Source organism: Mixophyes fleayi, chromosome 2 (genome assembly GCF_038048845.1).
Source record: "Mixophyes fleayi isolate aMixFle1 chromosome 2, aMixFle1.hap1, whole genome shotgun sequence".
NCBI classification, from domain to species: Eukaryota; Metazoa; Chordata; class Amphibia; order Anura; family Limnodynastidae; genus Mixophyes; species Mixophyes fleayi.
In genome coordinates, this window is record NC_134403.1 from 14,924,986 (window position 1) to 14,952,333 (window position 27,348).

The window sequence follows — 27,348 nt, forward strand, 5'->3', positions numbered from 1 at the left end:
AATAACTGAAGGTGGTGCTTTTATCTGAGCCAGCAGTGTGTGAGTGACAGCCTTGCAGACTTGCATTGTGTCAACGAGTGGATTTGTTACCAACTTCTAAATCTGCTTTATGTCCTGTATCCGATTCTATTAAGAGAGTGTGGCTTCAGCTTTCAACCTTGGGGTTTAGTGAGCCTTTATTTTTATTTTATTTTTATTAGTTTATAATCTATTCCTCCCCATTCCCCACCCCAATTTAGACCAGATGTCTGCATGTAGCCACAACACATGAACACGCCGCACAGCAGACTAGCTGGCTGTAACATTGTTACTCTTTGGTGCTTTTTTGGAATGTTACATAAATATATTATGTCTGTGTAACATTTGGCTATAAGATTTCTCTTTTATATAGATTATGTGAAATTAAATTGTTACTTTCTGCAAATTGCACGTGGTTATGTTCAGTTAAAAGGACTATTAACTTTTTAAATACAAGTTGATACAATATAAAAGAAGTAACATTGACAATTGTTTATGTAGCAGATCCCGTGCCGTGAGGTTACATTGTCTGTATTCCTGTATCACTGGCCCATACATCACATGGCTGGTGGTATTATTCTGAGATCTACAATGCAGCGTTTCATATCCACGGGCCTGAAACATGAAACAGAAGATTTTCTTGTCTTTTCTCCTCCTCCTGTCGCTGAGACAATTGCAGTTTCCACAGAGCAGTTCTTGGGAAGCTAGCAGGAAATACCAGGGTTTAGCATAATCTTATTTAAGTGCATTGTGGGCGGGCTTGGGATGCCAGGCAGACGGCCACCTGTCCATGAGAAGTGTTCCTCTGATTGTGAGACATTATCCGTGTGTCAGGGTTATTCGTTCATTAAACCCCTGGATGCTGCAGTAGTAAAGGGTGAATACTGGGGGCTTATTCTACAACCTGCTGCGGATAGACAGGAATATTCCCACGTGACTTATTAATGAACGTTACTTGTCGTGTATATGTCTCGCTAACCGTACAAAGTGTCATCGTCTCTGCCGTTGAATCTTACATCTGTAATCGCTATGTACTAACGGCACGGGTCATCGCTCTGTCTTCCCAGGGAAGGGGGGGGTTCCCCACCTTTGTTTGCTGACGCTGTTGTATTCTGTTAAGATTTAAAAGACCATCATGTGTGATCTGCCTGCTGTGCAGTGTCCTATTATATAGGCATGTTTGTGTATACTTGATAACCGGACACTAGCTTATATTTAACAGCATAAAATAATAAAAGCCTCTAGTGTTTGATTTATATATTGTCATACTAGGACATTAAATCCTGACTTACTATTGGTAATATGTGTTGACATTCGCGCACAAGGGGTGTGATTACTGCACGATCATTACACTCTGCAAATCTTTCCTAAAGGTTGATCTTCCTGTTCCACTTCCCCCAGGCATGTTCTCCTGGCCATCCTGGGAATTGCTGCCTGCGCTGTGGCATAGTGGCTCAGTGGTTAGCACTTCTGCCTCACAGCACTGGGGTCATGAGTTCGATTCCCGACCATGGCCTTATCTGTGAGGAGTTACTATGTTCTCCCAGTGTTTGCGTGGGTTTCCTCCAGGTGCTCTGGTTTCCTCCCACACACCAAAAACATACTGGTAGGTTAATTGGCTGCTATCAAAATTGACCCTAGTCTGTGTGTGTATGTTAGGGAATTTAGATTGTAAGCTCCAATGGGGCAGAGGCTGATGTGAGTGAGATCTCTGTACAGAGCCACAGAATTAGTGGTTCTATATAAATAGACAAGGACCAGAGCTGTATTACGGCCATAATCAGCTGATATGGAGCAGCTGCCTGTAATATAACTTCCTGGACCTGCTGCTGTGGCTGGCTACACCAACTCTGCTCCCGGTTGGCAATAAAGGTTGTGTACCAGGCTGGCATTGTCCCGGTGTCGGGGGCTTTCAGCGTAAGTTAACCAACATGAACTCTTAACAGCTGCTGTATTCGGAGGCGGGTAGTAGTGGCTCCAGATGATGGAATCTGTGACAGGAACACCTGCAATAAGTGATTGTATCACAGGCTCTCCCAGTCCATAGTTGTACTGGTCCCAGTACTCTCTTCCTCTAGACATTCCACAAACCACTAATGGGCCTTTGTTGTTCCATCCTCATGAATATTAATTAGGGTGTGGGAAGTGCAGAGGGGAAATAAACACAAGCAATTTGCATATGTCTGCCATGGACAATTAAGTTTGTCTGGAATGTGTCCCTTTTTAATCTGTCTGGGAAAGACATGAAGCCATTAATTATTGAGCAGCGTGTCTGAGGTTGGGGAACCCGGGTACAGGATTGGTTTTATGTACAGATTCTCAGAATTGTGGCTTTAAAGATAGATCCCCTTATATAAAAGGCTTACACAGAGTCCATGAGGTTTATTTAAAGGGTATCGGTCGCCTACACAAAACTAAATGGTCATCTGTCTGACTGCCACCCCCATAGTGACATCCTTGACTCACAAGTCCAAGTTCATCCTGTGATCAGTTCAGGTTGTGTTGGTCCAGAGAGCCAAAAAAAAAGACACACCCCCCCCCCCCCCCCCCAGTGAGGCAGCTGCCAGTTTTGAGAGAAAGTTACTTCCTTCAGCCAATAGGGATAGATACCATAACTAACACCACAAGTCCGAGGGAAGTGATGGCTGAACTGTTACCAATGTTGGTTCTGTCCAACATAAATCATGGCTGCCTCCACTGTATACAGGTAGAAGGTACTCCATAATAACAACCTGCGTATAGAGATGAGCTCTGACCCAGACCTACTCCCAACTGGGCATTCGTTTTACCAGGTAAGTACAAGTTAAATAAGGGAAAGGTATTGTCTGGCTGCCAATTATGCTAATTGCATCCTTGTAATGAATAAACTTGAGATGATACTGGTCAGTGGGTTGTCACTAATTCTTTGTTGATTCCAACTGGCGCGCATTTAACTCTTTCATTCCCAGGAGGGTTTGAGAGGCATTTTGTTTTGTTTTTGTTCCAGCTCCAGTTTCAGTTTGCACGCACACCTGCGGGTGTAAGGACAATAGGTCTGGGGGGAAGGGACAATACCATATTCAGGGTGACACTCGTACCACATAAGGTTTTGGCATGGTGTGCTAAGTGCAGGGTAGCAGTAAACGTTTTACGGTGATCTTCAGCTGTAGACTGTTGTGTGTCCGCATGTGATTGTCTTCTGCGTTGCAAACATCACATTACAATGTAGCACCTGTGGATGTATAATATGTTCTGTAGACCATCTACCTGGTGAGGAGGATTTAATGATAAAGCAGAGGACACACCATTGGGCACACTCTCATCTGGTCTATGGCTTTTTGTTTTTTTCATTTTCTTTTCTTGAAGTCCAATTGTATGACCCATATCCAGACAGATCAGGTTTGATTTCGTACTACAGGGAAGAAAATTGGGTTGGCGAAATCGGACATGGAGCCACACGAGAACAGTTTGATCTGGTCCTAATTCTGCTTTTGGTGTAAATGAAAGTGAAATGAAAGTTAATGTCTCTTATCTGTTAACACAGAAGTGTTTATGGCCCGGGGGGGGGGGGGGGGGGACTGGTGCCTCTGTGGCCCGCGGGGGGAGGACTGTGGCCCGCGGCGGGGGGGGGGGGGGGACGGACGACTGGTGCCTCTGTGGCCCGCGGGGGGAGGACTGTGGCCCGCGGGGGGGACGGACGACTGGTGCCTCTGTGGCCCGCGGGGGGAGGACTGTGGCCCGGGGGGGGGGGGGAGGGGAGACTGGTGCCTCTGTGGCCCGCAGGGGGGGGGGGGGGACTGGTGCCTCTGTGGCCCGCGGGGGGAGGACTGTGGCCCGGGGGGGGGACGGGACTGGTGCCTCTGTGGCCCGCGGGGGGAGGACTGTGGCCCGCGGGGGGGACGGGGACTGGTGCCTCTGTGGCCTGCGGGGGGAGGACTGTGGCCCGCAGGGGGGGGGGACTGGTGCCTCTGTGGCCCGCGGGGGAGGACTGTGGCCCCTACTGTTAATTACATGAGCGGTGGGAATAGCGGTTATATCCTACTCCTGACGTAGGTGCTCTGTCCATTCCACACTGTATACGGACACGCCTTGGCACTGCTCGTTCTCTGGCATTTATAATCGAACACAATGTGCAATAACCATCCGTCAACAAAGCCTTTTAAATGCTCTTCCGCAGGTGCGGACCCCCAGCATTTAGATTCATTTAGTGTTTCTCTGTCCCACTCGGCTTCTAGAACTGTCCCGCACTTGTAGTAATGGCTGTTTTTTCGCACTGCAGGGAAATGAGAGCAGAAAGGCATCAGATTGCTGTAATAACCACATCACGGCCTCTCTAGGAGGATTATATTCAGGCTTTATAAAGTAGACCGCAGATAGTTTGGTTTTAGCACAGCCGGTGGCACTGGTCTGCTTCAGATCTCAAGTGTATGTCTGTAGGGTGATGGGGTCATCAGAAGAGGGGACAGTAACAGGTGTTATCGATGTATCCAACATAAGCTGACCGGTAAATAGCGCACCCGTCGCCTGATGTCTATTGGGAACACTGAGGAACGTGTGAGCGCTCTACAGCGACCTCCAGAGGTCAATATGTGCAGCTGAACCTTGTAAGGTCTCTAACCCTCGGCCAAGTCAGATTTATAGATACGGGTCTACTATGTAGGGCTGTAGGGCCAAGTCTGAATAATTATTTTATTTATTTTTTTTAACGAAATTTCCCCATTTGAGTTGTGATTGAAACTATACAATTATGCTGTGTTTTTTTTCTTTTTCGCAGTAGTTGTGATTTTAAGTAGCATTTGGGTAATACTCTAAACGAGTGAACGTTATACTGTACCACCATAGGTGATAACATCCTGCAGAGATCGCTGGCCATGTATTACGCTAACTCATTCAGAGACAGGGATTAAGCACAATGGTTAGCATTGCTGCCTCACAGTACTGGGGTTATGAATTTGATTCCTGACCATGGCCTTATCTGTGTGGAGTTTGTATGTTCTCCCCGTGTTTGCGTGGGTTTCCTCTGGGTGTTCCGGTTTCCTCCCACAAATGGGAAATTTAGATTGTAAGCTTTAATGGTGTGAATGATTCCATGTTCTCTGTACTGCGCTGCGTGATATGATTGGCGCTATATAAACGATTATGCCAGCACTCTGCGGATTTTGGATCTTGACCACCCCAGATGCTGTAAATAACTTGTACTTAGAATGGTGTAACATAGGCATGTTAGACCCTGGCTCTTTACCAGCTAACGTACATAGCGTTGGGTCGCTTCTATGCGGAGAAAGTGAAGGAAGAACGTCGCTCCCCATCGCCACCAGTGTGGCTGAGCTCTATGGATGATGGCGCTTTTCTAGCTGGAAGGATTCGCCTTCCCGTCTGTCACCACCGTAAATCCCTGTACCCGTTATCGAAGCGCAGTGAGCACAGCCCCAGTTTGTGAGCTTGACATCTCTGAAACATGAAGGTTACTAGTTGATGGACTGAACACTGGGTTACAGAACGCCCGCCTCCGCCACGTGCAGGTGAGGGGTATACCGGCGTTCTGTTCTGTCCTGGACGAGATTCGTCTCTGAAGTTATGTAGCTGGCGTGACTGTCCACAGACTGCCGACTCTGCTGAAATTTCAGGCTGTGCAGCGTAGCTTTCCATCCCATTAAATCTGATGATGGTGTAGGTCATAGTATCCTACACACAGCTCTGCTCTTCTCGGTTATCCATAATAATAATGTTTAATGAGGACTTGGATGCGAATTTCCAGGTCTACTGTGAACAATGTTGATATAAATCGGTTCATATGAGACCAAGCCCTTGTTCCCTCGCTCTCATGATCAAATAAAGCCGTAAACAGTTGTGTAAATACAGACCTATAACAAGATCTGCGTACAGGCTGACATACTGCTGTTAATAACCACTTATAATACTGTAAAGCCAAAATAAACACCTCTTATTCTTCAGTTATATTATTGCATATGACAAATTATTGTATTTCTGCTGCCTGGACAGAACAGTATTTACACGTTTCCCTTTAAGGGTCATTGAGGTCTGTGCTGCAGAGTGAAAAAGTTGGGACTGTCGAGGTCTGTTGTACAAGTGTTATAGCTGCACTACCACCTGGAGCTATTTGGTGGCTCCTGATTGGTCTTCCTGCACACACCCCCCTCCTACAGCCATTTAAATATCCTGAACAAAAAATATTCACCCCTTCTTATGCTGGGTACACTACAGAATTTTCTGACCAATGTGTTACCTGTAAAAGTTTTACGGATGACTGGTGGGGGAAAAAAAGTCTGGATTAGCAGCCGATTCCTGTGCACACACTATACACGTTTTACATGATTTATCTTCAGATCTGTGCTCCTCATCTGTCATAACCACCGGCTGAAGAGATGGTGACTCTGCACACTCCATAGAGATCTATGGACACTGTTGGTCCTGAGTGTGTACACTCTGCAGGATTGGAAAGACATTGTTCCATAGCTGAGCGAGATTTATAGTTCTGCTGAACAATGAAAGCAAACGATGGTCTGTGCTTTGGAACGACTATCGCTCATCGTCTAATACAATATCAGGCTGAACGGTCGTTTATCGGGTGATTGGCCTGATAATTGGCTGAAAACCCTGTAGTGTGTACCCAGCCTTAGATGTTAATGCAGCTTTGTTAAGGAACAGTTTGTTTGGAGATTCACCTGGTTTAAGGTCCGCTGGATTTCCCTGCAGACAAAGGGATACGTTCAAAAAAAGGCGTTAAAAAGTGCAGTATTTGAACCATAAGGCTCTAGATCACTTGATAACAATAATTTGTTATTCATAATCTCTACAATTCCTGAAAAGTATATTTCACTCCTCCTCATGAATCATCATAATCATTATTTATATAGCGCCACTAATTCCGCAGCGCTGTACAGAGAACTCGTTCACATCAGTCCCTGCCCCATTTGGGCTTACAATCTAAATTCCCTAATGTGCACACAGACACAGACTAGGGCCAATTTGTCAGCAGCCAATTAACCTACCAGTATGTTTTTGGAGTGTGGGAGGAAACCAGAGCACCCGGAGGAAACCCACGCAAACACAGGGAGAACATACAAACTCCTCACAGATAAGGCCATGACCCCAGTGCTGTAAGACAGAAGTGCTAACCACTGAGCCACCGTTCTGCCCATTTCTTTTGTTGTGGGACTAGGCCTGAGGGCAAATGCCCACTTACCCCCCAGCCAACCCCTGCCAATATAATTGTTTAGCCTGTTCCTGGCTAGGTTTAAATTACTTTTTTATCCCTTTTAGCTTCATGGAAATAAGAGGGGGGGGGGGGGGGGATTGGATAAGAGGTGGATCAAAAGTCCAAAAGAGGGATTTTGGCAGTATGTGATGTGTTCAATGTGAGTTCCAAGGCGGTACTGCATCAACAAAACTACCCAAGTCTCAGTTTGTGGCCCGCAGTTACTGGAGAGGCTGTCACATGACTCATTGTGAAGGTGTCCGCATCGGAATGCGTACCTGTCGGTGATCACACGCGGACATGCGGATCCCCTTGTGCCGCCCTATTCTGTATAGACAGCTCTGCCATACTGCTGACATAAATCTGTCTTTGTTTTTTTAATTTTGTTTTTTATATATGATGACCCTATGTATAAAACCTGGGATAAATCTATGTGCATGACAAGTAACGTGATCCCAGCAGCGGGAACAGGAGCTCGTCTCAATGTAACCAGTTTGAAAATATGGCTTTAGAATGCGTCACTGGTTGAGGCAGTTTTTCCAGTATCTTCGCCACTCAAATTCCTTTTTTTTTTTTTTTTTTTTTTTTCTTGCATTTTTTATTTAATATTTGTATCCTCTCCATTTGTATTCTACATCTAGGTCCTTTGCAAAATGAGCAAGTTTTCAATATTTCGGGCCAATGTTACACTAACAAATATTCTGAATAAAAGGGCATTTTGCCAGTTGAGAAAGATTTCAGGAACCTTTGGTGTGTTCGACCCTCTATCCAGGAAAAAGGGGCGCGTTCCTGCTATGATATTAAGGTTAAACATGTGGTTGACAAATGGAGAATTTTTTGTAAAATTTACACAAACTATAAGTTCTCCTTTTATCAAAAGAAATGTGCTTTATTGATAGTGGTAAATAAAATAATAGAAAACACATTTTATTTATTTTTTTACACTTCCCAACTGTGCCGATTTCAGTAGGACAGTCACTCCATCGCACAGTTGACACATTGGAAGGTAAGTTCCCGGTAGCCATGGTGTCCACAGGCAGGTGTCTCTGGTGCCAGCGGCACTCAAGGGTTTATTTTAAGGAAGGGGTGACGGTGGGCTGCATAGTGATTTTGAAGCACTGGACACGCCCTAGTGACTGTTCACACCCAATGAGATGTGACCATGCCCATTAATGGGACTCTGACACGCCCCCTGTTTTTAGGAGGTACGGCCGTGTTCCAGTATTAGTAATTCTAAAAATGGGAGGCATCCTTGTGTGTTGGAGGGGCCCTGTTGGTGGTAGTAGTTAATAATTATTTAAATTCTGGCGTTGTCGCTAGTGGTTGTACAAACCTTTCTACTGTAAATTACTATTTTATTTTTTTAAGGCCTTGATTGGCTCCAGAACTTTGATAAGTGAAGGAGCATTCAGTATGGTCTGACTGTGGGCCTCTCAATGTGGTCACTGTATGGCCAAACAGGTAACAGACCCTGGTACTTGGTGCCCCGTTTCAGCCATTTGTATTCATGTATGGACAGACCTGCTCCATAAATTGTATTTTCATGTCGCAGCTGATTTACTGGTCATGTAAATCAGATTTGAATGCCTATTGTGAATGGCTTTTCTCTTCAAGGAGGGGATGAAATCGTCTCTAAGCTGCCGTGAAGTGGGAGAATTTGGAAATGGTTAAAAAATAATTGTCATTTACTAAATGGGTACCATGCTGTATTCTAGATTATTTTGGTTAATTGCGTCCGCCGGAGGTTGTGTCCAAGCGGGAAGACCAATCACAAGCCGCAATTCTATCTTTCAGGATTTCTTTTGTGTTTTTCAGCCTTTTATTTATATAATCCAGGCAGATTTGTTTATGCTCATCCCCTCTAGATAAGATGATCTGAAGTTACTATTGTGTTTTATAACCGGGCAAGAAAGAGGAACAGGGCCTAAATATCTAGGATATGACTGGTATTTTTTTAAAAAAAAGCATGCACAAGTCAGTAAGTTAAAGGGACTTTCTTCCTTCAAACTACATTTAAAGATCTGACAACTGATGTAAATCTTGGCCAAGCTTTGCCTTTCACTGGGGACTATTACATGCTCCAATGACTCCAAGCTCTCTGCTGAGTAGCGATAACACAGGTAACTATTTTGCAGGGAGAGTGGCAAGACCTCGATGCCGAGTAAAGCTACAGAGATGACTACTGCAGCTTCAATGTGTTTTCTTCAGTCAAAACCAAACTCTAGAGGCCAAATTGTGTTTTCGCAAAATGGATAGCTACATCTTTTAACGTTGTGTCTTGAATACGTGCGAAGAACAATATTGATGCTGGTGTCACTTTTATGGGTGGTTGTAATGCAGTTATTTGGGGAATTCGGTAATGTTTTCTAAATATTGTGTTTTTTTACTTTTCCTCCAGACAATTCAGAAGTTAGCCAGTCATTACCTGAAGAAAGAGTGGCCCGTACTGAAACCGGATGAAAGGAGCGAGTACAGGTAACATTTGTGGGTTTTTGTTTCCTGTTGAAGTGGATTGTCGTTTGCATGTGCAGTGTTCTGCTTAAAGGAGAACTCCGGTCTTCAGTAAAATGTTATCGGAAGCCCGCCGTATGTCTGATACCCCCGGTGGTAACTCTGAGTGGGCTACAGGATCGGAGGCAAGAGAGCAGGGGCTGGCATTGTGTGCTGGAACTGTTCTGTCTGCTCTTTGACCGATGAGCCGAGACCAGAGGAGAGGGGCTTTCGGGTGGGAATTTGGCAAATATTGGGGTATGTAGGTGCCAGAAACTTGGCGGGGTTGATGGTTTGGATAAAATGATTCATGGAGATCTGCTGTAAGTAAATGTTAATGCCAGCTTGTATATTTGGAAGGACTGTTTGGTTTTTCATGTGTTGTCTTATGCAGATTTGATGTGCCAGTGGCCACCTTTAGGGGTAAATTTACTAAACTGCGTGTTTGAAAATGCAGAGGTGTTGCCTATAGCAACCAATCAGATTCTAGCTGTCATTTATTTAGTGCATTCTACAAAATGACAGCTAGAATCTGATTGGTTGCTATAGGCAACATCTCCACTTTTTCAAACCCGCAGTTTAGTAAATATACCCCTTAATGCGTCTTAGGCCAGAAATTCGGTAGAAACTGTTCCTGTGATGTGCTCTGATAAGCTCAATAAATACGACCCGATCTGTGAAAGGTGTTTAGGCTCGGTCCTTTTAATATGGGCTGGCATCATGCAATTGGCGTTACCTGCTGTGGTAGTGATGCCCGACGATTTGATGCTCACTTTGGGGTTGTATAGACAGCGGCTTGTGGTGAGTTAGTTCTATAATGGCCTTAATGTACCGTCACTGTTGCTTCATGTATGACCTCTATACAGGAGATGATATTTGTTCTCAGATCAATGACACCATAAAACTGACATGATGTGATGTAAATGTAATGTCTGATAATTTGGCCTGTGGAGATATCATTGTTCAAAGACGGCATTGGAATGTTTCAAGCACTCAAATAACTAATTGTGTAATCTTGTAGCATCAGATATATTCCTACTTTAGCACCTGTCTGTACTTCCCGTGCGTTTTGTGCACCTGGGTTGAGCAAATACAACTCTCTGAATTGTATTTGATGCGTGGGTAGAAAGGGACCTTTAACATATTGTATTTGTTTGTAGGTTCTGGTTGATATTTTGGACATTTTGCTAGCTCTAAGTAGTTTAATTATATTTGTTTGTTATTTTAATTTCCATAGTGGCCATTGTTACCATTTGATCAGCCCAAATTAAATGGCATTATATGTGCAATATATTTTTGGGGTTTTTATTGAAACTTTCCCATCAGACATAACGGGGTGATTTTAAAACCTGCAACGAACCGCAATTAACTAGTGGTTTAATGGACGACTGCTTTTAATATGACAAGGATGTCTCTTTCCCAAGAATGGTCTCTTTTCATGATCGGGTAATATGCGGGACCTGTAAGGTTAGCAGAGCTCTCACACTGCAATCTGTAGATCTGAGTGTTTCCTGTAGAGATGGTAAAAGTAGCTGTTATATAATGCACGCTGGGCTGTAATCCCCTCCTTTTGCCGGATGTTGGAGCTGCTTTCATTTTTGTTTATAGTTTTCAAATCAATAACAATGTTTGATCGCAGATTGTAGGAATTGCTCTGCAAGTTTACAGCGCAGAGATTTTCTGATTTATCTTGGCAGAACTTATCCATCACGTTGAAAAACTGTACAATTGCAACACACACAACAATTCGATTGCATCGCATAAATTTCAAGCTAATCTAATAGGAATGCTATACAGTTTGTTTACATGTCTACCACCCAGTGAAACTATTATGTTCAATTTTATTAAAATCAATTAAATTATACGACTACATTGTAATGCGTGGTTACCCTAACTCTTGTTAATAAATTCAACCTTGGAGACCGAAGAGCTACTAATAACCTATAAATATGTCTAAGCGATTTCTCCATCCAAAATAAATATTTTAGTGCAAGTGTAAAGCATACAGAAAATACAGTCTATTCCACGCATGCACATGTGATTATTGCTGATCCTTTCCCATTCATTTCAGTAGTTTCTACCTGTAGTTTGCACAATGGAATCCCCATTGAAATGAATGGGCCATTTAAATGAATGTGAAAAGCTCTGTGTACTGCTTGCGTTCTCCACGCATGTAAACACATCAAGACCCTGTCAACTGCCTACGTATCCCCTATCAAGTTCTTATTGGCTGCGTCTGTAAACGCATTGAGTTTTATATTTATCTTCACATGTGGTTTTCACCTGGTTTTAATGGCTGGTGGTGTGTGGCAAAAAGCTTAAATAGCAAACCAATTCTCCAAGCTTTCTGCGACATCACTGGCCAAACAGGTGCCTTTTGAATCCACCGACCTTTGTAGAACCTTTGTTACCTAGGAGACTGCTAGTTAATCACTCAGACTAATGATACTTTAGCTTTGTATACACTTCCCCTCATTCTCATTCCAGATCATTGGATGACCAACCACAACTCTCTTAACTGTATTAAAATCATGCCCGCTTCCACCAAGGGGACAAGGTGGCATGCTGAATAAATATATTTATGGATAAATATATTTATATTATAAATATGTTCTATAGCTGGGTAACACACAGCCTTAAATCTATATATTAACATACAGCAGTGGATTCTCTTGTTTTGGTTTTTTTAGGAAAGCTACCCTGTGCTCTTTGCGCTCCACTTACCTCCAGTACAGTCTGTGTGGATGGGGGATTAGGGGGTGAATGATACATATTAAGTCTCCCTTCTCTCCTCCTCCTAGGAACATATACACCGTGTGGAAATCCTTCTTGGAAGGAACAATGCAGGTGGCCCAATCTCGCATCAACATCTGTGAGAACTACAAGAACCTGGTCTCTGAACCGGCCAGGACGGTGAAATTATACAAGGAACAGCAGCTGAGGAAGGTGCGTTATCCTGCGTGCGAGTAATCCGTCCCAACGGCTGGTTACATTGTAGCCAACTGCTTCCACCCAGACTGGGCAGAACTGTACGTGCTGTGACGGATTGTTCTGTATTTGTTGCCGACTGATTCGCTGCTTCCTCTCTTCTTTAGTTAGATAAACTAAACCTGTCTTCACACAGTTTTAAGCCAAAGTGTGTACTAGACCACAGCCGCTTTCATTTTATATTATTATGTGGCCAGATTCACCTGTGTGTAGGCAATGTGCACGTTACATATGACCTTTAGACAGGAGGTGCAGTGCCACCTAGTGGTTAATTTAGTGTAAAAAATAAAGCAAAACCTCTTTGTCATCTGTTCTCACTGCAATTGGCCACAGAAAACATTTTTTTCTAAATATTTGTTTTGTATACCTTCCCTTTAGTCACCTTGAAGCTTCTTCTTAAAGTGTACATGATGGAGGCAGACATTTTTTTTTTTTGGGTGGAACCAACCGTACTGAGAATGCATTGTATTAATTTAAAGGGACTAGTGACTGACTGGCTCTGATGTCACTAGTTAGGTTACAGGCTGCTTTCTCTTAGACATTGATTCAGGGTGACAAACAGTTGTGTAACAGACGGGAACACTTTTATTGTGTGTGTTAAAGTAGTTACTGGTGTTTCAACTTTAGGCAATTATAAAATTCACCACCTCAAATTTATTCCAGCTGACTCTGTGTCAAACTAATTTTATATCAAGGGTTCATCTATCCAAACTGCGGACTCCAGATCTTTCCATTTTCATTTTGCTGTCCTACAAGAGACTTCGTGTCTCCAAACACTTGGGAACAACCTCCTAAACATAACATTGCCTGTAGAGGTCCCCGATCCTGGGAACTGGGCATCCAACGTGTCCTGTGCGGTCAGATGCTACAACAATACACGTTCCTCTCTTTGTCTTGCAGTGTGTAGACCAGTTGACAAAGATCCAGACAGAACTCCAGGAGACAGTGAAGGATTTAGCGAAGGCCAAGAAGAAGTACTTTGAGGCCGAGCAGATGGCCCAAGCAATGCGAGAAAAAGCCGATATTGATGCCAAGTAAGTTCCTGGGGTCTAATATTAGCAGGAGATACAATAATTCATTCATTGCATCACTTGGCCGGGACGGGGGGGGGAGCGGAAGAGAGCTGGGACGGAACTCTGCAGTTGTATCCGTGTAGAGTCACTCGGGATCTAGTAATAAGTCAGTTGTCACATTTACCTGATGGGAGCACTAGCACAAGCATTTAATTTTAATAAATCCGTTTTTATATCTCTGTTACGGATGTACCAAATCCCTTTACAAAACCAGCCACCTCTTAGCCATGATTTGCTAAAATAATAAAAGTATTTTATTTAATATTCACTCATTGAATCAATAACTGTTTCCTGTGCGCTGTAAATTTGGGGTTATGGGGATTTGGTAGAAGCAGTCTCAACAAATTTCTGCAAAGTTCCTGTGAGTTTGATGGCTGAACAGATTCCAGGATCTGACACTTTAACCACAAGTTATTGTTTTTAAACTGTTAAATCCCCATGTAAAGCCAGTGGTGTTCCTTGATGATCTGTGTAATGTATGTGACCATGTTGATGGGATATCTCTTAAGTCATACATGTAAAAAGTGTGGTAGGAATATTGGCCTGAGGCTGTTCCTGTACTGAGATACAATGTTTCACTGGGTACATTTCTGAGACATTGTAATATCTGTGGAGTGATGATGTCACTCGGGGCGTGGCCACACCACTGCTATGTCGCAATACAAGCACCTGAAGGTCCAGTTTTCTGCTTTCTAATATATGGTAAAACAAGTGCTGGAATTACTTGGTATGTTGTATTCCCAACAATATCATCCATCGGATTTTTTTTATTTATTTATTTTTTAAATTATTATTTTATCTGCCTGTCCTGTCTTCCCCGCACCCTACATCCTCTTCCATCCGTTTTATACCGCACTCTCACAAGGACGTTATCCTGAAAATTCTCTTCATTTTGGAAGTTTAAATTCGCAGTATTTGAGTCACACCCAAGAACCTACTGGACTTGTACGTATATATCCTCCGTGTCCCCCACTTCACACTGTGCAGTCTCCCCTCTGCTGCTGGCTGTTTGGCTTATACCAGGGTTGTCCAGCCCGCGGGCCGCATGCGGCCCAGCACGTCTGTAAATGTGGCCCAGAAGGAGTTTTGGTTGTGGCAAGGGGGCAGCACTATCAATGGAAAAGAAAATCCTGCAAAAAAAAGAAAAGAAAATACTTACCTTGCGGTCACGCGGTCACGTCAGCTGGTACTCCGGCTCCCTCCCTTGTCTCCTCCTCCGTGCGGTGCTCACAGTGAATGTCGGGCGTGATGTCATCACGCCCAACATCCATTGCGGAGCGCAGCACAGAGGAGTCACCCGCGCGAGAAGAACAATCAGCAGCAGAGAATTGGAGAAAAGAAGAGAAGAGGACAGGAGAACAAGCCGATTAAAAGGTAAGTTAAGGGGGATTTTTTTTATTATTTCAAGGGACGCTGACCAGTGAATAAAAGTCACCTGTCCTGGAGCATCATGGACCTTATCTCCCTGCTACATACTTCTACTTGTATTACTAATGGGGCATTATATATTATTCTCTTTGGCCCATTATAAGTTGTTATCCCTTAACTAACATAGTGGTGTAATTAGCAAAACAGGTGACAATTTGGGGTCACAGTGATGTATATGTCAGGTACCGCAGGCCTGGTCAGGGCACCCTGATATACAATGCCTGGCATAAATGCACCTTATTGATATTGCATAGAAACAATACAAAAAGTGATTATAGTATAATAACTAGAGAGGATTTTTTTGAACAGGGCGATTGAAAGGTAAGTATAGGGGATTTGAAAAAAAAGTGAGATAGATATAGATATAGATATATAGATAGAGATAGAGATAGAGATATATATCTATATTATATATGTGTTTTCTATGGCTTTTTGGATGATCAGCTATCGTTGTTAGTGTATCTTATGTGCGGCCCAAACCAACTCGTCGTCTTCCAATGTGGCCCAGGGAAGCTAAAAGGTTGGACACCCCTGCCATACACGGTCTGTGATGTCATGGTGAATAATCAGAGCTATTTTAGCCTTCTCATTAGACCTGTAAGGATGTCTCCTCTGTGGATCTGTATGTGCAGAGTATTTCAGAGAGTGAGTCTGACGTCTGTAACTCTGCTCAGACCAATCGTCTCATTTCCTGTAATACAGTCTGATGCTGACTCAGGCCCCGATGGGAGAGCGCTGAGAACTTCTTTCTAAATAAAGATTACAAGTGTTTGTGGTCACAAGCAGAATATCCTGGTTGGTTTCCTCTGAAATGACGCCTGAAAAACAGTTAAAGGATAGATCAGTGCTAAAATCCTGCACCCTCATTATAGAGATTGTTTTTTTTTTTTTTTTTTTTTTTTTTTTTTCTCTTGTATTTGCACTTAGCCAGAGGGTAATTACTATACTGGCTGTATGGAAATATTCTGACCGGTCTGCGGAGACATAACGCTCCGCGCAGCGCTTCTGCCTCCCTGATGCGTTATAACGTGCTATAGGGAGTACTGTTTGCTTCCACTGTAATACGTTGTCACAGTATGTCAGACGTGAGCGCTGCAGGGAACCACGTGTCTATTATATAGGATCAGTCATTCCCAGAAGTACATTTATGTCACCTGTAGGGACTCCATACATTATACTACCATCTGTTATTCCACTGCAATACATAGAGGCCCTTATGGGAAATTAATTTTAAATACGATTTTATGGATTCCACCGCAGGGTGAGTTTTAGGTAATGTGAGCGCTGTAGTTGGTTAAAGACATTAAAGAGGAGGTTTAAAATACTGAAACAAGGAGAAAAGAGGCTGCATGTGGCCTACGTAGCCCCAGTTTGATGTGCCGGCTATAGTAGAATGTTATATTTGAAGAATATGTGAAGTATTTGTCCTCATCACCATTTATTTATATAGCGCCACTAATTCCGCAGCGCTGTACAGAGAACTCTCACATCAGTCCCTGCCTCATTGGAGCTTACAGTCTAAATTCCCTAATATATACACACACACACACACACACACACACACACACACACACACACACACACACACACACACACACACACACACACACACACAGACTAGGGTTAATTTTGTTAGCAGCCAATTGACCTACCAGTATGTTTTGGAGTGTGGAAGGAAACCAGAGCACCCAGAGGAAACCCACGCAAACACGGGGAGAACATACAAACCCCACACAGATAAGGCCATGTTTGAGGTTCTGACTCGTGATCCCTGCACTATGAGGCAGTAGTGGTAACCACTGAGCCACTGTGCTGCCCACCTGTCTGACGTGTTTAGCTTCCTCCCTATAGTTGTTGCCCAGTACAAGCTCCTGCTCTGCTAACAATACAGCAGGATGACATCGGAAATTTGCCTCCCAGAAGATGGGCACAACCTATAAATTGTCCTCAGCTCTGATTATTTGGCTGTTGGTAATAGAATAATATGGAGCGCTGATGGGAATTTTCTTACTTTCTATTAGTACTCAGCATAACGTGCTCTGTAGATGTGTTCTACGGATTGGAGAATAACGTGAATAGGAAGGGAATAGAGGCAGACTGCGGCTTGTCGCATTGTCTCCATTATGCAGCCATGGCACAGATTTAACTCGCTCCGTCATTGAACCCGTTGGGGATTAGTCTCTCCTATCTGAAACGCTGAGAGATTATCTGGGATTTGTGTGTCCTGCTTGTGTTGGCAGAGCCCCCTAGTGGAGATAGAAATATTGCATGAAAAGGAATCTGTGCTGGGGTAGGGGGGGGGGGGGGGGGATTACTAGGAAAAAGACTCTTGTCCCAGTTACCCGGATTTACAAGCAGGATTTGTCTATATATAATTCTGTGTTCTACACGTTGCTGTTCCTATGCTATGTCTACTTCTGAAACAACAACAGGTCTTTGTGAGATTCTGCTTTACAGAATATATAGCTCTCCATAAAACTTTGCTGTATATCAATATACCTAAAATATAGGAACAGCATCTTCGCTGGGCTCCAAGGGACTGAGCTAGAGGTGGACCTGACCGCTTCATGTCCTGCAATCAGTCCCCATCGCAGTCCCATTTTCCTCCTAGTTCTGTAATAAAAATTGCTCTGTTCCAGTTCCCTGGACTTCATCTTTTTCTCGCCAGTCGTGTTTTTACCCCAGTTTGGCTGAGTATTATCCCCTTTGTATCCACAGTAATATCATTGTTTTTTCTTGTTTCTTGCAGATCCAAACTTAGCTTGTTCCAATCGAGAATAAGTTTACAGAAGGCAAATGTGAAGGTAAGTTCTGGCCCAGTTGTTTAATCCATACCTGCTTTACATATCTACAAATATTGACCCTGTCTTCAGTTAGTTCCCCTTCTACACTCCGGGTATTAGTTTGGAAAGAGTTCATCTTGAGTTTCTAACATTTAGTGGTGGGAGGTGTGTGCTGAAAACACATCGCCTGATTGGATGGCTGTGATTGTTGATGCCCAATCAGGTTTGGCATTCACCCCACACACTGTTATTTGGAGAGATGTCCCCCTACCCCCTTCTCACGTTCACCTGACCCCTGATGTACAGTCTTGTTTGAAGTTTATAAAGAGAACAAGTAAAACCCCACTGTCCAAATAAAATGTGTAACCTGTGTCTGACCACGGCAGATCGCAATGACCTCAGAAGTTCAGCTTTTGCTGTCAAAATCGATTTTTCTTTAAAGTTTATAATCTGTGACAGAATCCTCCTTTTCCCTCTAAATCACATTGGAGGAATCTTAAGTTTAGCACAGATCTTTGGCTAAACTGCTTCTCCATCAATTTTCCCATCGTGATTTGGTAATATGGCGATAGATAGATATAGATATAGATATAGAGATATATATATATATATATATTATTTTTTTTTTATTTCATCCACACAAAAAATGTTGATTAAAGAAAACTATATATATTTTCAGTTTGTTTTAGCAACTATTTACCTAATTCAAGAAAAATCTTTTGTCTTTTATGTGTGTTGCTCGTTAGAATAAAAAAAGATATTGCTAGAGAAATAATCCGTCCTTTGTGATATTGTTACGCGCTCCGTTATAATAATGCTGCTTTGCTGATAGAACTAGTAAATGGTGAATAGGTTTGAAGAACAAAGATATTTTAGTGTGTGCTCGTTGTCCTAAACCAATTATATATATGTGACCTCCACTCATATTCTTCCATTCTGCATTCAGTTAAAAGCACGGAGACAAGAGTGTAACGCCAAAGCCACCCATGCCCGGAACGATTATCTCCTCACCCTGGCGGCTGCCAATGCCCATCAGGACCGCTACTACCAGACGGACTTGGCCAACACCATGAAGGTGAGTCCAGATTTCTGCTGCTCATGGGGAGAGGTGGCGCTGTTCTGGTGGTCCGTGCGGTCAGACTCTAGAGCCGTCTCTTGTCACGTAACTGTTCTGTTATTGTCAATTATGCATCTGTCATTTGTCAGGTTCTAGAGGGCCCAACTTTGATTGGCACCTGCGTTCCCTATCCCCCGACCCTTCCTGACATGAGCTGGTGGCAAGGGGGGCAGCATGTGTGGTAATTGGACCCTACAAAACCCGGTACTTTGGGTGAATCACCGTAGTTTGAGCTCGCTATTCATTTGGCGCTATGCCAAATGCATATCGCCACTTGATATCTGACCACATTATAATTGCAATTCTTGTTATTCCTTATGTTCGTCATAGTACTAGCCCCAATTCCATTAAACCTCACCCAGGCCCCTTTACCTGTCTGACTGCTCCCATACCCCTCTGTTCTAGAGCCGCGGGCACTTCTGTTAGTCATATGAATGTATAAAGATCCGAGATACTCGGTGCTGAAGGGTCCCGTCCCCCCCCGTGGGGTGAGATGAGGGTCTCCGTCTTTCCTCTGCTGGGGCCACGGTGCTACAAATGAGGCAGCCAAGTTAACTAGAAGCAAAGTGACCATACAGCGGCTATAGGAGCGTGGCCGTATTAATGCTGGCACTTGGCATTACTGTAACATGGCTTATTAATGGGAATTATTACTACTGTTTCCATCTTACTGGGCACTGCTACCGCCACAGCTGGCATTTTATTGGGCATTTCTGCTGATGATGACTTTGTACTAGGAATTATTTACCATTAATAATGGTGGCTTATCACTGGGCATTACTGTGGTTGTCAAATGGTTGCTGGGCGTTTCGGCTACTACTGGCACATTGCTGGGCAGTTCTACCACTGGTGGCTTATTGCTGGGTGTTACTGAAGGCATAAAAATATGACAACAAAATATAATAGTATATATATAATAGTATAATTTCCTTTTTAATCCTGGAGTCTGATTTAGTTTTGTCATTGTTTGTTTTTATTGAGTTTGATCTAATTTCCGTCTGCTTTTGTGTTTTAACGTTTGATAAAATGTCTTTGCACTTAGCCTTTGTTGTCCTCTGTATCATTTTGTAGCCTTTTTGTACTGATACATTCCAGACAATGGCCTCTTCTGTTACCATATTGTTGCAAATGAAAGGCCGGTGAAGTTTGTTTACACAATTTGTCTGATGTGACTTCCTCCGTCCTTTGTACCCGGAGGGTCGGAGACAGGCCAAGGGGCTAATTGCGATGACATAATTGGTTTTATTATATATTGTGTCCACCCAACATCATTGTTTGAGTACTGGCAAGTGATGTGTGTGAGACTTGGGCAGATCTGTAGCGTGTAACAAATATTTATTGCAGTCTGGATCCATAGAGTTTGGTTAATGGCGGAAATTCATGTCTCATAATGAAAGGGTTGAATAACTTATCTGGAATTGTGGTCCCAGGCTATTTTTTTTTTTTTTTTTTCCTACAGCATGCTGGGTTTTGTAGTTCCACAATAGCCAGAGAGAGCCCCAGAGTTGCCCAAGGTTGCTCTATTGGGACAATGCCCCCTAGTGGCGAGTTGATAGCAGATAAATTATTTTGTTACAACAAGCAATAACATTAGTACAAAGCTCTTCTCAGAGATGGAAATACAATGGTCATATTCTGTGGATTGCATAAAAAGTCAGCAAGTTGCACTGAATCAGATTAATACCTTTTAATAAGGTATAGAAGTTATACTACAATCTTCTCTCATCTGATAGCGGGCACACATTACTACTCTAATTCCAAACGCCAGGGAAACAGTTTGGCAAACACATTTTGTAATGTGGTCATTAACTAGCGTTTCTATTTGTGTTTCACTTCAATGCATTTAACTTGCTTTAAATGGAGCAAGAATAATTTGTGAAGCTACTAGTGAACGTGTGTAATTTAACACTCGTGGGTATTAAGGCGTAACTCTATCTCTGACTTCCTGCTTCCTTCATTCCCTTCCTCACAGCCCTGTCCTCACTGACACATCACTCATCTGATATACTCTGTGTTGCTGGGGGACCCTGCTCCTTCCACTATATAACACTCTGTCTGTGGCTTCTTGCTGCCTCAGTCCCCCTCTTCACAACATGTCACTGCCCCTGTCACATGCAGCCCTGTCCTCACTGACACATCACTCATCTCCTGATATACTCTGTGCTGCTGGAGGACCCTGCTCCTTCCACTATATAACCCTCAGTCTGTGACTTCCTGCTTCCTTCATTCCCCTCCTCACAGCCCTGTCCTCACTGACACATCACTCATCTGATATACTCTGTGTTGCTGGGGGACCCTGCTCCTTCCACTATATAACTCTCAGTCTGTGGCTTCCTGCTGCCTCCATTCCTCTCCTCACATCATGTCACTGCCCCTGTCACATGCAGCCCTGTCCTCACTGACACATCACTCATCTCCTGATATACTCTGTGCTGCTGGGGACCCTGCTTCTTCCACTATATAACTCTCAGTCTGTGGCTTCCTGCTGCCTCCATTCCCCTCCTCACATCATGTTGCTGCCCCTGTCACATGCAGCCCTGTCCTCACTAACACATCACTCATCTCCTGATATACTCTGTGCTGCTGGAGGACCCTGCTCCTTCCACTATATAACTCTGTCTGTGGCTTCCTGCTGCCTCCATTCCTCTCCTCACATCATGTCACTGCCCCTGTCACATGCAGCCCTGTCCTCACTAACACATCACTCATCTCCTGATATACTCTGTGCTGCTGGGGATCCTCTCCTTCCACTATATAACTCTGTCTGTGACCTCCTGCTGCCTCCATTCCCCTCCTCACATCATGTCACTAAACTCTGCCACTGGAACTATTTATGCAATCACCTGAAATTCAGGCGGTTATGAGCTGATCAATCTGCATGCCACACTCGTATCCGGGTATTCTCTCTCTCTAGACCATGCACATGAATCATTTACCATTCAGACTATAAAACCTTGTTTGGGTTTTGTCTTTATCCTCTGTAAAGGTTGGAAATAATGTATTTACTTTAGGATGTGTAATGTTGGAGAACGGCTGCCTTCCTTCCCCTGCTCCACCTGCATCCTGTACCCAGCGCGGCTGTGAGGTGTTCTCCTAAATATACCCCTGGCACAGGGATACTGTGCTCCCCCCGTCCTGGTGGGGTGTGGTGTACCGCGTGTCATACAGAGCATCGGGTCCAGCTGTCCCGTGTACACACCCTACTCGGGTGAAACAAGTGTCCGCTTATACTTGTGCTGGCTTGGACAGTCAGACGTAATACGGAGGTAGAGCGCTTTCTAGATGTACAGGAGAATAATACAGTGTATTCTGGAGTTCAGGTGACATATAAATGATGGGAATAATATTTCTTGATGACCGCTGATATTTCAGTATAATATGTATCTATACTGCCATGATATTCCATAGCGTTGTGGGGAGAGCCGTTTGAACATTATAGTAACTAACAATGTAAACGGATGATGAGAGGATCTTTCTCGCCAGAGCTTAAAATGTAAAGGACGAGGAAACTCCCAAATCAGAATAATTCTGTACGTTTCATGTCCTGTCATATGGTTGTAAGCATCCTCTCAACCTGCAGGATCCGGGATCCCTATCGTACTTCATTTACCAAACTGAGCCCCGGAAAACATTCCGCCGAGGAATGAGGTTGATCTGTAAAGATTCTTGGACACCAAGATTGGCGCAGTGGAAAGTACTATATAGGCCCTGAGACATGTGGCCACAAAGCAGCACATAGTTGTCCCCATTCCCAACTTTAAAGTTAGGAGGTATTCAGTCTAATCGTAAAAAAAGACAGTGTACTGAGATGTAACACTGGTGGAGGAGGGTTATGGGGTATCTACAAGGGTCTTACATGTTGATCTATTGTGGTTCTCATTACCTTACCCAGGGGCAAACGCAGGATTTGTAGAGGGGGGTTTCCACACCACGCCACCAGTGGGTGTGACCAGCATGCATGGGGGCGTGGCTATAATTTTAGACAGTGCTTGGCTGCTCTCCAACTCTTCCTAACCCCATAATATACATGGGCAATGCTGCGTGCACTACTGTTAGGTGCACGCAGCTCTCCCTTTTCAAGCAGAGCTGTGTGAAGCGGGGGCAGAGTCCAGCCACCTCAATTATACAGTGTCCCAGGCTTGGAGGGGGTTTCTAGGCACTAGGAACCCCCCTCCCCCACCCCCCCCCCCCCTCGGTTTGCCTATGTTACCCATCTGATTAATACAAGACCTATAGAAAGCTTAACTGCGCTGTGTTTTAGGAGAAAACCGTACAATGGGAATTGGGACGTTGTCCTTAGGAGGAGGTGGTTGGGATTTTTATTTTTTAACACCATTTTAACCCTATGCATTTTCTGGGGCATTCGCAGAAGCAGAATGATTTATGGGGGAAGTGGTACGTGCCTCCAATCGTGCTCAACAAACTTGGGAAAACGTCGGGGCAATGTTTTATGCACTTTGTAAATGACCCTTATTTTTTTTTATTGGGGGGATGAGGTTGTTTTGTTTTTTCCTAATGCAACTCTAAGGGAATTGTATATGCAATATGAGTGCCCCCCCCCCCACCCCCCTTCCTCTTCCATCTGTGTTACTGGTTATAAAGACTAGAGGTCATGAAGGAGGGACTTGCAGACTATAAAACCTAACATTCCATAGCGATCCTATGAACTGTCACTGCATTGTCCCTGTGTTACTGGTGAGAGGGGTGAGTGACAGGCTGCGCTGTCACAATCATGTATATTACACACACACTGACAGAGCAGACATTTCATGGGATCTACCGCGAACACACACAATCCTCTTAATGCATCCGATCCCATTACTGTGCAGGAATCATACTGTCTGTAGAGCTCCCTCTGCTGGTAGATCACACACACAGCGCCTCTAACCAGCTCCCTTACCTATGGGTCATGTCACATGGGAGTAAGTGATATCAGCAGGATTATAAGTGGTGATTGCGGAGGGGGCCTGAGCTCCTGCATCCTTTACCTTCCTCTCTCCCACTGATTCTTCTCCTGATGTATCCTGACAATGTTTTATGCACTAAATGACTCTTGGAACTCAAATATAAATGTTGTTGTTTTTTTTTTAATTCTAAAGACCGCTCCCTACTTATTGATAGGAACTTTTAATAACCCATGAATTATACCTTGAATTTAGTTAGAGGCTGTGTCCACTCTACATACTATTGTACTTGTGAAAGTTACTTGCACAGAAACCGTCTGCAAACTCCTCTTTGCTTACTAGTTGTGGGAGCCGTCCGATCGTGTTTTCTGGCTGTGGTGTAGCGAAATATTCCTACTATCCAATGTAACAGAGACCCAGGTATCTGACATATACTGACTTTGCATAAGAAACGGCAGTATAATATAGTAGTGATGCTGATCTCTTTATAAACACCTGTAAATGATGGCTGTATAAAGTGTTCTGATAACATTGCTCCAATATTTGTTAGGAAAACTTGTTTGTTACAAGGAATAATGCGCACCGTACATTATTATGGATAGTAGAAAACACTGCCACTGTCTTATAATATGCTTATAATCTACAAGACAGTATCCCTAATTGTGCATACAAAGGGTGGATTTTTGGGACTGTGGGATTACGTTGCTTTCGATGATGGCTTATGCAACAGCGCACGGTGCTAGTGGCCACACGTGGCAGATAGTGTTTCTGTAAAGTGTCCAGATGGTTGTGGATTGTTATCCCCCATCCAGCAATCCCTCCTGAATGTACCTTGCCGTCTGTGCTGCTCAGCAGTGTATTTATATCATCCAGCGTACTCTGTGCTCTCTGATTTGGATACAGTTCTATTTAGAGAAACACTTTCCTGGTCAGAGGTAATAAACGGATCTCTGACAACAGTGGCTGCAGTTAGTGATCACAAGCTGGATGTTATGTGGGTCGGTAACACAGCTGTTGTGCAGGACAAAGTGCCTCGTGCCTCCCTGGTGCCTCTAGTACGCAGTGAATGGATAAGGTCTCTTGAATATCTACCTCGCAGCATGCCTCCCATGCTTGTCTGCATGTGGCCACATTTATCAAAGTTGAATAAACTCAACTCTATCATATAACTTTATAACGTTACCACGAGTTTCTGAAACCTGAATTTTCTTTTATAATTCTCAATAGAGCGGGTGTCCTGTTTATTATTTACCGGTATATTTATATTTAAATAGAGGTGGTACGCCTTGAGTCATTTCATCATGAATCCCTGTATTTATCCCAGCATCTATCACTTGTACATAGTGGCTGCATGCGATTCCTCACCATGAAACACTATTTATGGTTCCCGTACATAGGGCGGTTTACTTATTGTTTACAGAGGCTGATCAGTTGGATAAGAGTCTGATCACCGTTATAATCTGTTCTATTCTGCGTTCGTTCCTTGTTTCTTGGTTTATCGCTGTTTATTAAAATTTCTAATGGAGTGAAATGTTTTTTCTAAATCGCTTTCCTCCGAGCTTTGCTGGTCTGAATTATTCTGGTATCAGACAGCAGAAGGCTTTGGTTGCAGATTTCTGGAGATATACCAGCGACCATCCGGAACCAAAGTTTGTCGCTGATTAAACCAGCCAATACCAGAATAATGATGTAATATGGGAGAGTACTAAAGGCTCGTTTATTTAAGGATATAGAAAGCTTGCAGTATATATTGGCTGTTTTATGAGTTGGAACCGGATCTAGAAGTGTCATTCCTAGTATCCGAGCGGTGTCCCTTTCGCCCCTTGCTGGGTGATGGGAGAACTTCATCCTAGTGTATAAAGCCTTCTCGGGTTAGATACCAGTGCTCTTGCCATGTTGGGGCTCTCTGGATTTGGTGGGGATGTCGATGTTCTGTGAAGAGAAGAGTTTTAGGTCTTTTTAAAACCTTTATAAAAATAACCAACTCAGCCAGCGGTGCCGCCGACATCTTTCATATTACTGGTCACTGTCCTGTCCATTTTTTTCAGGTGTTACCTCAAGTCATAAATATATCACTAAACATAACTTACACGTTGGGTTAGAAGGATATCTGAAGATGACATGTCTGTAGATGGGATTGTGTCTGCACCATCCTGACTGTTCACACTTATTAATACTCATCACTGTAGGATAGGGTTTGCTAGAAGGGTTATGTAATGGATATATCATCTGTAGGTTTGGATGTTTTATATAATTCTTTTTCTTTAAAATGACCTGATGCTGAGACTGTCTGACGTTGTCGCTCTTTTTTGTTAAATGCGCCTCTTTGTTTTCCATGCAGACGCTTGACGGGAATGTCTACGAGCACCTGAAGGACTATCTCATGGCGTTTAGCAGGACGGAGCTGGAGACGTGCCAGGCTGTGCAGAATACATTCCAGTATTTGTTAGAAACCTCCAGCCGGGTAAGTGTCTGCGGTCCTCATCTGTACTGTGAGTTCTGCCTTACCGCTGATGTTGGCCGATTCTTGTTTACCATCACGTATTGCTGAAGAAAGTCAGGGCGGCTGTTCGTTCTGGGCGCAGTTATCCCTTAGCCTCAAATGCAAACTGGTCGGTCACAAATATGATCTTTTAACATTGACAGATGTATATGTGAAAGTTCCCCATGTCAGGGCAGATACTTATGTACTCGGTTATTTAATCCGGTCTTTATACATGAAATATAAAATTTTCTCCTGCCAAAGCTCTATGACAGTCTCCTAAATACTTTCTGTAATTATGCCTAGTGGGTTTGTGTTAAGAATTCCTGTTATATTGTAAAATAAAACCGTTCTTCCAAGTGGGAACACAAAGCGCTCTGTCATCTTCAGTTCTGACCTGTCCCTAAAAACTCCCACGTGAAAATAAGATTCCTGATTGGAGAGTCAAAAATATTGAACCGACCCCTGATCTTCCAAACCCTATCAGTCTGCCTAAGCCACGCCCATTCTCAACTATAACGCCTTTTAAGTGGCAAAAATCTGACCTGTCCTGTGAAAAGTAGGGACTGTCGGCAGAGATGTATCTTCAGCTTATATTTCCGGTTTAGTGGGTGGGCAGTTTGGTTCCTGCGCACTCCAAACAGGGCACACGGCAACCAATCTTCCCAGAACTTGTGTGTGATGATTTTTTTGGGCCCTGGGGTCACAAGGAGCCCTCCCTTACTAACAAATTAATTTTTCTGCTGTTTGTTTCCTACCTTAACAACATAAAAACACTCCCTCCTATCTTTGCTATTCCAGGCGTTCATGCAGCTGAAGTTCCCGTTCTCGGTAAGATTTCCGCGGATCGCTCGGCTGACGCTTGCT

General features: G+C 43.6%; 1 protein-coding gene across 4 annotated transcripts in view; it reads left to right on the plus strand.

The window, feature by feature from the left end:
• The window catches only part of FCHSD2 (FCH and double SH3 domains 2), a 95,055-nt gene that overhangs the window by 41,509 nt on the left and 26,198 nt on the right, over positions 1-27,348 (plus strand). For 3 of the 4 annotated variants that reach the window (XM_075198538.1, XM_075198536.1, XM_075198537.1), the window contains exons 4-10: positions 9,615-9,691; positions 12,508-12,652; positions 13,595-13,728; positions 17,945-17,999; positions 18,925-19,053; positions 26,341-26,463; positions 27,283-27,312. In XM_075198538.1, the coding sequence (XP_075054639.1) occupies positions 9,615-9,691; positions 12,508-12,652; positions 13,595-13,728; positions 17,945-17,999; positions 18,925-19,053; positions 26,341-26,463; positions 27,283-27,312 (693 nt within the window). The remainder of the gene's footprint in view (positions 1-9,614; positions 9,692-12,507; positions 12,653-13,594; positions 13,729-17,944; positions 18,000-18,924; positions 19,054-26,340; positions 26,464-27,282; positions 27,313-27,348) is intronic. The other variant, XM_075198539.1, reaches the window with a different exon arrangement.